The sequence below is a fragment of the Pteropus medius genome, unplaced genomic scaffold (assembly GCF_902729225.1).
Source record: "Pteropus medius unplaced genomic scaffold, Ma_sr-lr_union100, whole genome shotgun sequence".
NCBI classification, from domain to species: Eukaryota; Metazoa; Chordata; class Mammalia; order Chiroptera; family Pteropodidae; genus Pteropus; species Pteropus medius.
Genome location: NW_024340692.1, coordinates 1,808,940 through 1,822,918, shown reverse-complemented (window position 1 = coordinate 1,822,918; position 13,979 = coordinate 1,808,940). Strand labels below are relative to the sequence as shown.

At 40.5% G+C, this 13,979-nt stretch overlaps 1 protein-coding gene across 3 annotated transcripts in view; it reads left to right on the top strand.

The window, feature by feature from the left end:
• Positions 1-13,979, top strand: part of ADAMTSL1 (ADAMTS like 1) — a 387,565-nt gene that overhangs the window by 355,101 nt on the left and 18,485 nt on the right. For 2 of the 3 annotated variants that reach the window (XM_039870536.1, XM_039870472.1), the window contains 3 exons: positions 3,068-3,280; positions 4,928-5,108; positions 8,020-8,227. In XM_039870536.1, coding sequence (XP_039726470.1) covers positions 3,068-3,280; positions 4,928-5,108; positions 8,020-8,227 — 602 coding nt within the window. The remainder of the gene's footprint in view (positions 1-3,067; positions 3,281-4,927; positions 5,109-8,019; positions 8,228-13,979) is intronic. The other variant, XM_039870576.1, reaches the window with a different exon arrangement.

Below are 13,979 nucleotides of genomic sequence, written 5' to 3'. Positions count from 1 at the left end.
TATATCCAGAAGTAGATCATATCATAAATCTATGTTTAATTTCTTGAGGAACTGTCATATTGCTTTCCACATTGGCTGTACCATTTTACATTCCTACCAGCAATGCACAAGGGTTCTAATTTATATCTTTACCAACACTTTTTTTGTTTTTTTAATAACCATCCTAATGAGTGATAAGTGGTATCTCATGATTATGATTTGAATTTATATAACAGTTGGTGATATTGAGCATCTTTTCATGTGCTTATTGGCCATTTGTATATCTTTGGAGAAAGACTATTCAAGTTTTGCCCATTTTTAAATTTAGTTATGATTATTGTTGAGTTGTAGGAGTTCTTTATATATTCTGTTTTTTTTTTTTTTTTTTTTTTTTTTTTTTTTTTTTTTAGTACCTACAGTACCTGGTATTCCTAGGTGGTCTCCCAACCAAGTACTAATCAGGCCCGAACTTGCTTAGCTTCCGAGATCAGACTCGACTTACACTTCAGTACTCTAGTTAGTACCTATATTCTGGATATTGCTCCCTTATCAGATATGTGATTTGCAAATATTCTCTCCCATTCTGTGGGTTGCCTTTTCAATCTGTTGATAGTGTCCTTTGCACAAAAACTTTCAATTTTGATGATCTCCAGTTTGTCCAATTTTTTTTGTTGCCTGTGCTTTTAGTGTCTGATCTAAGAAATCATTGCCAAATCTAATATTGTGAAGCTTTTCCCTAAGATTTTTATACTTTTAACTCTTAGGTTTAGGTGTTTGACCCCTAAAATAATTTTAATATATGGCATAAAGTAAGGATCCAACATTTTTTTTCACATGTGGCTATCCAGTTTTCCCAGCACCATTTGTTGAAAAGATTGTTCTTTTCTCAGTTGAATAATCTTGTCACCCATGTTGAAAGTCATTTGACCATAAATGCAAGAGTTTATTTCTGGAGTCTCTATCCAATTAGTCTGTATGTCTGTCTTTATGCCAGTACCATACTGTTTCAATTACTGTGGATTTAATAAGTTTTAAAATCAGAAAGTGTAAGCTCTTCAACATTGTTCTTTTTTTTTTTCCAAAATCGTTTTGGTTATTTGGGGTATCTTAAGATTTTATATGAATTTTAAGATAGGTTTTTCTATTTCTGCAAAAGAACATCATTGGGATTTTGATAGGCATTGCATTGAATCTGTAGTTCACTTTGGGGAGTATTGACATCTTAACAATGTTAAGTCTTCCAATCACGAACATGAGGTATCTTCCCATTTATTTATGTTTTAATATCTTTTAGCAATGTTTTATAGTTTTCAGTGTACAAGTCTTTCCCTCCTTAGTTAAATTTATTATTAAGTATTTTATTATTTTGATGCTACTGTAAGTGGAATTGTTTTCTTAATTTTCCTTTCAGATTGTTCATCATTAGTGTAACATCTGACTCATTTTATTGGCCCAAGTTATCACATGGCCAAAGTCAGGAAGGAGGTGGAGAAGTATAGCCCACCTATCATAGGGGGGCACTGCAAAGTTACATGGCAAATTGAGTCATTACAGGGAAGACTGAAGAGTTGGATTCTATAACACTATATCCCACACTGAGCTTCCTAGGCAGATTTTAGCATTATTTTTCTAGGGTCCTTCTTCAAAGTAGTCTGCTCCAACCCAGTCAAGCTACACGATTACAGTGAAAATGTGTCTGTGTAGAGGGGAGGGCAAAAATATGAAAGGAATGAACAAAGGAAGTAGGTAACAAGGTACCTAGGTAAATTGCTGGTACCCAGCTGAACTAGTGGGTATGGATATAAGAACACAAGGCAAAGAATAAAAAGGCATGCTCATTGATCTTGGGAAGGTCTCTTAATATCTCTGAGCCTCAGTTTCTTCCTCTGGCAGCGGGCTAGATGATCCCTAAGGGCCCTTCCTGTGTTGACTCTGCATACTATTCCAGTTCTAACAGTGCTGCCCCAGAATAGAAAACAAGCCAACACTGGAAAATCCCTTCTCTTTACAGACCCATAAGCATACATATCCATGCAGGTGGCCATCTATGTGTCTCATAGATGTCATCATTTACATTGCATTTTATTAATGTGCTTTTTTAAAAAATTCTATACCATGTGGGAATTCTTTGTAAGAGAAAAGATAGTCTTAACTATCTTAACAATCCCCAGAACAGTAGTCACCAAATAGATTTTTAAAACTGAACTGAGGGAAAACCTCCAGTATCTTTAATATTTAATGATTTATCATGTGTTCTAAACTTCCAAATAAATTTTCTATAGAAGCTTAGTTGCTGGAGACACACAGAAAATTCAGCAAGTATTTCAAATTTAAAGAAAATGAGTTTTCTCTCATAACTGCAATCCGTTTATTTTACTAATTCTATGCTACAGAATATTTAGTAGATATGATACCTCATTTTAATATTTTGGAATTTTAATGTATCGAAATATGTTCAACGACCATGTAAAAAAGTGTAATATTGTACATGTCCAATGCAAGCTTGGAAAGAGCTGTCAGAAGGCCAAGATTCTTGACTTATAAAGAAATGAGATCAGTGTTTAAAATTGTTTTCCTAGTCTCTGTTGAAAAATTTTGGCTTGAAAATCATATAAAGAGTAAAATGAAGGCAGATATTAGACCTTTACCAATTACAGTTTGATTCTTAACTATTACTATATAGTATATATTTTTTCCAACTCATTGCATTTGAAGAAGTGATTTCTTTCCAAATAAAATCAGTGTAGGAACTAATTAACTTGAAAAAAAAAAAAAGTTCAATGAATGAATATTAATTGCTTTATTTTTTTAAAGTTAGTACAGGGATATAGATAGCAATAGGCACTTTGCATCTTCCAATAATTTTTACTTATTAGCGAATGAATAATAGTCACTCTCCCAGAATCCTGGAGAATAAAATCATCTCCTATTTGCTTGGGAATGGCAAGCACAAAAAAAAAAAAAATATGCCATGGGGAGGGCCATATTGTACATATGGCCTGTAGAGCCACAGAGACTCTAAAACAACTCATCAGGAATGTGTCCTTTTGGGGTTTATCAATAGCTTGCCTCTCCTTTCCTCTTCTAGGCTGCCCCATCAAAGGTCACCCAACCCCCAATATCACCTGGTTCCATGGTGGTCAGTCAGTTGCCACTGTCACAGAATTGACACATCATATCTTGGCAGCTGGACAGATTCTCCAGGTTGCAAATCTTAGTGGCAAGTCTCAAGGGGAATTCAGCTGCCTTGCTCAGAATGAGGCAGGAGTGCTCGTGCAGAAGGCCTCTCTTATAATCCAAGGTAAGAAACCCTTTGGGTTTTCAATGCTGGGCTTATTTCTTGAACAAGAGAGTCCACCTGGGAATCTAATTCTCTGGTAGACAAGGTGATTTTTTTTATCTCCAGTGGTTCCTAGAGCATGAAAAGTGAAACTGAACCATGTTTTCATACAATGAGGCCCTTCAGAAGAGCCATCAGGCCCCGCTCCAGCATAACCTGGAAATATCAGTGCTGCTTTCATAAATGGGCCCTTCTGCTTATATCATTGCTGCAGCTCAGGACCAAGGAAACATCACCATATAGCAAGGTCAAATGTGTTTCCTTTGTGCTGGGTTAACTAGTAAAAAATACACACACACGCGCACACACACACCTGGTAAAAATATATATATACAAATTTTCTCTCTTGGTTTAGTTCCAAAATATCTCTTGATCTAAACTGCTTGGTTATTGCTGCCTGCCCTGGAGAGTCAGGGCTGGTGTCAGTACCTACAAGATTCCTGAAGAGTCTTCTGCCGTAGTCACATGCTGGGTGCTTTCCAGGCAGCTTTCCTGTGGCCTTTTCAGAGGACAGACTGAGAAGCCTGTGTGGCTGGTATATTAACCTTCCAGGAACATGTGCAGGTCAGAAAGCCCTTGAGCAGAGCTTGGCAATTGCTGGACCAAGTTATGAATAAGCCCAAAACCGGGTTATTCAGTGTGAGAGGAGCCAAAACCGGCCTTGTTATAGAAACTAAGTGAGGCTTCTGAGTTTTCCCTAGGCTGGTTCTACCTGTGGCCTATGTGTGAGCTTTAGGGAAAGCAAAATCGATATTCTATATGGAGGATTCTGTGGTAAAGGACAGACTTGTGTGCCAAAGTAGCACATAAAAGGGAGATTTCCAAGCACATGGGTTTTCCCTTAAATATCCTTCCCTGCCATTTGGCTTTCCAGACAGGAAAGTAAATGTTCCATTTTCTTGCCAGCCAGCCAGCCATTCTCTGCTGAAAACCAGAAGCCAGTGCCTATCTGCAGGATTTGTAATATACAGCTTTGCAACTAAGCACTCACAATTTTCAACCCACGGTTATTTTTAACCGCTTTCCTACCAGTGAGTCCCAGGCCCCCAGATAGAAAATCCAAAGAAATTGCTTTTCTCAGACATCAGTACATGCTATCTCACGTAAATGAGTACTCTCAGAATAGGGTGGGGTTTTTTTACTAATATCTACAAAGTCTAATTTAAATCTGTACTTTTAAATATGATTAAGTATTTCTGATATTTTTATATCTTTGTTGAAAAATAAAGTCACTTTCTGGTAAGCCAGTAGAAAAAAAAATAAGAGCACTTTCAGGAGTATGTTTAAAAACAGTAAGAGCTATAGCAACTGATTAAGTACTCTCTCTCTGTGCCAGGCACTGGGCTAGGTTCTTGACCTTTATTATATCCAGGCCTCACAATAACTTGATAAGTAATAACTAACATGCTCATTTTGTAGTGAGTTAGCTGAGGCCTCTGGAGACCACACGACTTGTCTTGATAGACCAGGAACAGAGACCACTGAGGGGCAGAGGCTAATTCATAACACCCACACACCCGCCTCCTCCCTCAGTGCCCTGCTCAGAAGGAATACAGAGCACGGGGAATAATACTCTGCTTCTCACCTCTGATCCTCCTCCTGTGACAGATTACTGGTGGTCTGTGGACAGACTGGCAACCTGTTCGGCCTCCTGTGGTAACAGGGGTGTTCAGCAGCCCCGCCTGAGGTGTCTCCTGAATGGCTCAGAGGTCAACCCTGCTCACTGTGCAGGGAAGATTCGCCCTGCTGTTCAGCCCGTCGCCTGCAACCGGAGAGACTGCCCTTCTCGGTAAGTGTGGCCGAGGCTGGCTCGGGCCTCCCCACTCGCAAGCACAGGCCCTGACTTTTAGCCAGTTGGTGGCCAGCCCTTGTCTAGACTGTTCAGGGAGAGATGCCAAGTGCAGGTCAGGGGGCCTGCCCTCCAAGGAACCGTTCTCTTCTACAGGCACAGGCTTGTCAGGCCTCTACGCCCTGCAGAAAACATCCCTCAGAATGAGCCTTCTCCCTCAGTCCTTTTGTTCCCTCAACTCTCAGCAAGCTAAGGGCTGCCTGGACATCCCTAGTGCCTGAAAGGCTCTGTTCAGGGAGCGGGAGCATCCCAGGCACTGGCAAGAGATAGCTCCCATTCTGCAGTAAGAAACTGCCTCTCTGTAAGAGAAGAAATGTGTTTGCAGCTGAAGTGCTGAGGGGAAGGATATTGCTGGCCTCTACCCTAACCCCCATCCCTGTCTCCTAAGTTAAAATACCTGTGCTAATCAGTACTCCAGTTTACCTGAAGAAATCGTATCCTCTTCTTTTCCACAAAGAGTGGCAACCTGCTAACGTTGAAATAAGTCGCCATTTCCTATAGTTGCCTCAATGTTAGATATACACTCTGCATTTGAGTGCCTTATAGAGCCAGACTGACACCCACAGTCTCTGCCTGTCACATCTTCCTCCAGCTTTGAGAAGCTGTGAGTCCCACTAAGCACGCCCACTGCAGTGCTCAGGCAGTAGCTAGAGGGATAATTAATGGGCTTAGAATTGGCACCACCATGGCGCCCTGAGTCTTGGGGGACTTGGCTGGGCCATGTAATGCCCCTTTCTACCTATGTAGGACTTTCATACACTACTTCGGCAACCACTTTGTGTTTTGCCAGCTGAGTCATAAGGAGCAGCTGAAACCAGAAGAGACTCAATGAAATATGAAACACACTCATTAATATCAGCAGTTTGACTTGCTGACAGGAAGGTTTCCACGGGAATGATTAATGTCCTTTTATACCCTTCCTGAACTGTAACATAGCCCATGTCTCCCCTCTCTCAAACCCTGCACCCAGCTCCTGAAAAATTGCTGAAATGTATATTTGGAAATAAAAGTTGATTGAAATACAGGCCTGACACTCACCAGGGATATGAGAGACTGGAAGACTGCCCTTGCCAAGCCGTGTGAAATGAAGAAGAGGTCTTGGACATGCCAGGAACTTTTTGATTTGCTGTGGTGATGGTCAGAGTCAATCAGCCTCATTTACGTCTGCAAACGAAATAATGGCTGTGTCTGCTTTGGTTTCAATGCCCCCAGGATCCTTCAAAAACCTCACGCCTGCTTCTTAAGTGGCCCTGCTCCTGTGGGTTGGAATTCCGCACACAGTCCTCTCTCCATGCAAATAGCGCAGGGAAGTTGCACCAAACTAAATCAGTCACAGATCCAGATGCAGGAGGAATTTGCTCTCTGTTCCTGTACATGCCTCTCCTGAGAGCCAGATGTGACACCACTGGATGAGGAGGTGGCCACAGCTTCACCTTTGACTGGTTTCCCCACCAGGCTTTTGGGGCACTTCAGCAGCTTTCGCACACAAAAGTGTTGCCCTGGTCATCTTTTTGAAAAGCTGTAGGAAGTCCCGCTTTGACCCAGATAGGACCATTTCATTTAGATAAATTTTTTCTCAGACAGTAATACCAGAGAATTTTTTTTTCTAGATTTTCTATACAGCACCAAGTCTTTTAGTACTATTTCCCCAAAAATGTCCCCCTTCCCCTCCTCTTTGAACCATCCCAGGGTACAAACATGCAAAGAAAACCCTACATGTTTGTATATGGACCAAGGATTTCAGATGACAGCTCGGTTTTTGAGAAAAGCCATTTGTCACTCTCTTGGTCAGTCTCACTTCCAAGGATCCAAAGTGTAGTTGGAACCTAACATTCTGAGAACAACTACTTTCAGCCCATGGTATAAGATCTATGGTCTGTACTCATGGAGGTAGAAAGTTGCTCCAGAAAGCTAGAAGAACTTGTACATGTTCCTGAGAGATTAAACAAAATCGAATGAGACATGGGTTAAGGCAAAGTAGAGTGAGTACTAGCAGACAAAATGTTAGCCAAAGTGAGACGGAGAGTGCCTCCTGGGTCAGGAGGTGACACAGGCTGGGATCTGTCGTCTCTTCTCTACCACACAGTTGGGTGCCATTAGGAAGTGCTAGAACCTCAGTGCAGTGCAACTAGCTCAAGGACTGTTTCTCCATCGCCTGCAAGCCCATGGCTTCTGAGGCCAATGTCAAGCGGAGGCATTATTCTTCAGAATATTCTTTCGAGACACACCTTTTTAATCAATTTGTTTCCTGTGGCTGCTGTAACAAATTACCACAAACATGGCAGCTTAAAACAATAGAAATGTATTCTCTCACAGATTTAGAGCCCAGAAGTTCAAAATCGAGGTGTCAGCAGGGCTGCACCACTTCCAAAGGCTCTAAGGGAGAATCTGTTCCTTGGCCCTTGCAGCTTTTGATGGCTCCGAGCATCCCTTGGCTTGCGACCACATCACTCCATCTTCTGCTTCTCTGGTCACACTGTCTCCTCCTCTTCTATATCAAATCACCCTTTGCTGTTCTCTTATAAGGATACTTGAGATGACATTTAAGACCTACCCAGACAATGTACAATAATCTCATCTCAAAATCCTTAGTTATATCTGCAAAAACCCTCTGTCCAAATAAAGTAACATTCACAGGCTCCAGGGATTTGATGTAGAGTTCTTTTGAGGGGCCATTTTCAGCCTTCTACCCCAAGTATCTACTGAGAAAAGGGCTATGGCCCCCAAATTAGCAGCTGTGTGATGAGAGCAAGGGGCTGTGTGGGGCTCTTTTTCTGAGAGCATACGGCGTCGTTCCTCTCCCCAAGACCTGACCCTTTGCAGCTGCCCTCATTTCTCTTCCTCTCCGCAGGTGGATGGTGACCTCCTGGTCAGCTTGTACCCGGAGCTGTGGGGGAGGCATTCAGACCCGCCGGGTGACCTGCCAGAAGTTGAAAGCCTCTGGAATCTCCACTCCCGTGTCCAATGAGATGTGCACGCAGCTCACCAAACGGCCAGTAGACACTCAGGCCTGTAACCAACAGCTCTGTGTGGAATGGGCCTTCTCCAGCTGGGGCCAGGTGAGAGGGTTTTATTTGAAAGGTAAATCTAAAGGTACTGCCACAGGAGGAAAGTAAAATGCGGATCGTATGTGATCTGTCCTGGAACATGTTCCATGTGCACTTGAGAAAAATGTGTAATCTGCAGTTTTTGCATAAAATGCTCTATAAATGTCTGTTAAGTCAAACTGAAATAATACAGCATTTGAGGCCATTATTTCCTTGTTAATTTTCTGTCTGGATGATCTGTCCATTGAGGTAAGTGGAGTATTAAAGTGCCCAATTATTATTGTATTTCTGTTCATTTCTGCCTTTATGTCCATTAACATTTGCTTTCTGTACTTGGGTGCTCCTATGTTGGATGCATAGGTATTTACAATTGTTATATATTCTCCTTGGACTGACCCTTTAAAATTATGTGGTCTCTCTTTGTCTCTTTTTACAGTCTTTGTTTTAAAGTCTGTTTTGTCTGGTATGAGTATTGCTACCCAGCTTCCTTTTCATTTCTATTTGCATGGAATGTCTTTTTCCATCCCTTCACTTTCAGTCTATGAGCATCTTTCAATCTAAACTGAGTCTCTTGTAGGCAGCATATAGATAGGTCATGTTTTTTAATCCATTCTGCCACCCTGTGTCTTTTGATTGGAACATTTAGTCTATTTATATTTAAAGTAATTATTGTCAGATATGTGCTAGTTGCCATTTTATTGATTTTTGGTTGTTCTTGTTCTTCTCTTTCTTTCTTCTGCTCTTGATCTCTTTTGCTTTGTTGGTTTTCTTTAGGGTTTTGATTGGATTCCTTTCTCTTCATTTTTTTGAGTATTTTTCTATGTTTTTGGTTTATGGTTACCATGAGGTTCATATATATCCATCTATATCCATTGCAGTCTATTTTAAAATGATAGACATTTTAGTTCAATCCCATTCTAAAAGGACTACATTTTTATTCCCACCTCCACTCTTTATGTTGTTGACATCATGTTTTATATCTTTTTGTTTTGTGTATCCCGATTATTTATTGTATTTATAGTTAATTTTGCTATTGTTTTTTAACCTTCATATTAGCTTTTTAAGTGCTTGATTCACTGTGATTATTTTACATTTGTCTTTAGCAGTAGATTCTTTTCTTTCATGTATTTTCTTATTTCTGGTTATGGTCTTTCCTTTTTTGAAAAAAGACGACCCTTTGACATTTCTTGGAAGGCTGGTTTAGTTGATGTGAACTCCTTTAGTTTGTCTGTCTGGAAAACTCTCTCTCCTTCAGTTCTGAATGATGGCCTTGTCAGATATACAATTCTAGGTTGTAGGTTCCTTTCTTTCAGCACTTTAAATATTTCCCGCTACTCCCTTCTGGCCTGAGAAATCAGCCGATAGCCTTACGGGGCTTCCCTTGTATGTGACTTATTCATTCATTCTTGCTGCCTTTAAGATGGTCTCTTTATCCTTAACTTTTGCCATTTTAATTAGACTATGTCTTGGTGTGGGTTTCTTGGGTTCATCTTGTTTGGAACTCTCCGTACTTCCTGGACCTGGATGTCCCCAAATTAGTAAAGTTTTCAGCCATTATTTCTTCAAATATTTTTTCCGCCCCTTTCTCTCTCTTTTTCTTCTTCTGGAATCCCTATAATGCAAATGTTAGAATGTTTGATGTTATCCCAGATATCTCTTATACGATCCTCATTTTTTTAAATTATTTTTCATTTTGCTCAGATTGGGTGATTTCCACCCTTCTGTCTTCCAAGTCATCAATCCATTCTTTTATATTAACTAATCTGTTGTCAATTCCTTCTAATGTATACTTAATTTCAGTTATGGCATTCTTCATCTCTTATTACATTTTTCGATCTCTTTGTTGAAGTGCTCTCTGAGTTCTCCGATTCTACTCTAAAGTTTGTTGAGCATCCTCATGACCATTTATTTGAATTCTTTATCAGGCATATTACTTATCCCTGTTCTAATAGGGTTTTTCTCTGGAGTTTTTTCTTGTTTCTTCATTTGAGGCAAATTCTTCTGTCTCTCCATTTTGTTTGACTTTCTGTATTTGTTCCTGAGTTGAAAAAGAGGTCTCTGCGTAGACTGTTGAATAGTTTCGACAGGCCAGTTGTAGTAGGGGCAGTCACATGCAGTGCCTGGTGTGACACCTGTTCTGAAAGAATGGGTTCCTGGCAGCACAGCCTGGTGTGTGCATGCTTCCTTGCCCTTCTAATCCAGGTAGAGCTGTCTGGTGTTGCTGAGGCTGCTCAATGCACGCTTGGTGTGCCCTATTGCCTTGTTGTCAGAGCAGGGTCTGTACAGGGCTGATCTTTGTGCTTGCCTCACAATGCCCTACTAGCTCTGCCCTTCCTTCGGGTGGGACAGCCTTGTGTGCACACACAGTCATACTTTGCTAGTTCTGCACTGTCGCTGGGAGGGGCAGCCCTGCATATGGGCACAGCATCGCCCATGTGTACTGCAAAGTTTTGCTATCTCTGCACTTTATTCAAGTGGAGCGGTCCCATGTATACATGCAGCAGTGTCCCACTATCTCCAGTCTCTCTCCAGGATGGACAGCCCCATGTGAGCACACAGTAGCACCCCGCTATCTCTGCACTTTCTCTGGACAGGGTAGCCCTGTTGGCAGGTACCACAGTGTTCTTCTAGTTCCATATGAAGCATCACCTTACCATACCTTCTAGATCAGTCTCAAGGTGGAGGGGCCTCTTGAATGAATGCCGTGGCGCCCTCCTGTTTCCACTGGATCTAATTCCAGGAGGAGTGGCTGGGGAGAAGCTACAGCATGTTTCAGGTCGGCCAGAGAACCCGGATGGAGCTCTCACCCATTATCTACATGCAGGGGAAACGTCAACAATGGCAGTCACCAGATCCCCTGGTTCTCAGTTGTTCCCTCAGCTTCCAGAGAATTCTCTCAGTTCCCCAGCCTTCTCTATGTGGTCTCTCTCGCTTTGTTTGCAAAAACTGTTCAATTGGGTCACAGTTGTCTCTTAGGAGGAATTTCTCTAAATATAGATATATATTCGATGAGCGGGGGCGAACTCAGCATCCACCTACGCCACCATCTTGGACCCACTAGAATGTTTTAGAATACATGTGCTGTGTTACAAACCTATTGGAGACCTACTGAGCATTTAAGAGCCGCCTGCTAGGACTAATATTCAGCTAGTACCCACCAACTGTGTGGGAACAACCAATGTGGTTGCTGGGCTACTTGGGAGAATGACCATTCTGATTGGTCAGGCGTAGTTTCTGATTGGTTGGTGTCAGAACCATACCATTAAGCTTGGCCAACTGGGACACTCCAAAATAGCGACAAGGCTCTTAATTTTTTGTGTGTAACTGTACAAACTAATGTGACTGAATATTTTTGGGCAGTTAGCATCTCAAAACTTGTTGGAACTGACTATCTACACGTTGCTTCATTCATGTCCCTCCATCCCCAACCCAAAGTGTGTTCTTTGGAAAACAGTCACTTGGAACTTCCTATCTAGTTAATGCACTGTGGCTACCTCTAATGAAGATCAAATGTTATTTGGGGGAAATGTGGCCACAGAATTCACTTGTAACGCATAAGCCATTTATGTCCCAGGTGAGTCATGGGATAATGCTCAACATTGGCCAATCAACATATTTGGCCAGAGGCTTCTTTTTAGCACCTCTACCAACCCCCACTTATTTCCAGCGACCTAATGTATTTGCTTCATAATCAAAAAGGCATGAATTCCCCCTGGCCCACACACCTGGGCGATACCATCTTTTCTTACCTGGAAAAGCCCACTTCTGATAGCTCTCATTTAACCCAAGGCAGCTCTGCTTTTAGGCCCTCAACTTATTGGCAGTTTGTGAAATTACAATTGGGAACAGGTCTGGCTACCCAAGGGAGATGTTTCTGCACTGTATCACTGAGGTCACTCAAGGGGACATACAGTGCACATTGATCATTCTCAGTAATTTTTTTTTCCTAAAAGAGAAAAATAGGTCTTTCTCTTTTCCTTCCTCTCAAACACTCCCATCTTATTTCTTTTAAAACCATCTAGGCAAGTATGTCTCAAGCTTTAATGTGAATCACCTGTGGATCTCGTTAACAATGCTAATTCTGATATGGCAGGTCTGGAGTAGAGCTTTGGATACTGACTTTTTTACTGAGGTATAATCGATATGTAACATTAGTTTAAGATGTACAACATAATGTTTCAATATTTGTATACATTGTGGAATGATCATAGTAAGTCTAGTTAACATCTGTCACCATACATAGTTACAAAAAACTTACCTTCTGATGAGAACTTTTAAGATATCAGCAGCTTTCAAATATCCAATATGGTATTATTAACTATAGTTACCATGCCATACATTACATTTCTATGATGGATTTATTTTACAACTGGAAGTTTGTAATTGTTGACCCCCGTCACTGATTTTGCTCACCCCCAAACCCTCACCTCTGTACTCTGTTATCTGTTTTGTTTTTTCGGGGTTGGTTTTTTTGTTGTTGTTTTTTCAGATTCTACATATAATGGAGATCATACAGTAGTTGTCTCTGTCTGGCTTGTTTCACTTAGCATAATTCCCTCAAGGTCCATACAAGATGTTGCAAATGGCAAGATGTCATTCTTTTTTATGGCTGAGTAATATTCCTGTATGTGTGTCTATCACATTTTCTTTATCCATTAATTCATTGAAGGACACTTAGCTTGTTTCCATATCTTGGCTATTGTAAATAATGCTGCAATGAACGTGAGGGTGCATAGATCTTTTTGAGTTAATGTTTTCAGTTTTTTTGAATAAATACCCAGAAGTGAAATTGCTGGATCATTTAGTAGTACTATGTTAATATTTTGAGGAACCTCCATATTGTTCCCTATAGTGGCTGCACCAATTTTCATTCCCACCAACAAGTTTCCTTTTCTCCATATCCTTTTTGCTAATAGCTACCTAACAGTATGGACAATATCTCATTGTAGATTTCATTTGCATTTCCTGATGATTAGTGATGTTGAGCACTGTTTCGTGTACCTATTCGCCATATAAGTCTTCTTTGGAAAAAATTCTATTCAGATCCTCTGCCCCTTTTAAATTGAATTGTTTGAGTTTTTGCTATTAAGTTGTATGAGTTCTTTATATTTTTGGGATATTAACCCCTTATCAGATATATGATTTGCAATTATTTTCTCCCATTCAATTGGTTTTGATGGCTTCCTTTGCTATGCAAAAGCTTTTTAGTTTATGTAGTCTCACTTGTTTATTTTCCTCTTGCCTTTGCATTTGGTGTCAATCAAAAAAATCATTACTAAGACCAATGCTAAGGATATTACCACCTATGTTTTCTTCTAGGAGTTTTTTGGTTTCAGGTCTTATCAAGTCTTTTATCCATTTTGAATTAAATTTTGTCTTATGGTGTAAGGTAATGGTCCAGTTCCAGTCTTTTGCATGTGGCTGTCCAGTTTTCCTAAAATCATTTATTAAAGCAACTTGTAATTTCTCCATTGTATGTTCTTGGCTCCTTTGTTGTAAATGACCATGTATGTGTAGGTTTATTTCTGGGCTCTCTCTTCTGTTGCATTGATCTATGTGTATGTTTTTATGCCAATACCATACCGTGTTGATTACTACAGCTTTGTTATACAGTTGAAATCAGAGTGTGATGCTTCCAGCTTTTTTGTTCTTTCTCAAGGCTTCTTTGGTTATTTGGGGTCTTTTTTAGTTCCATATAAATTTTAGGATTGTTCTATTTCTTTGAAAAATATCATTGTAGTTTTGATAGGAATTGTACTGAATC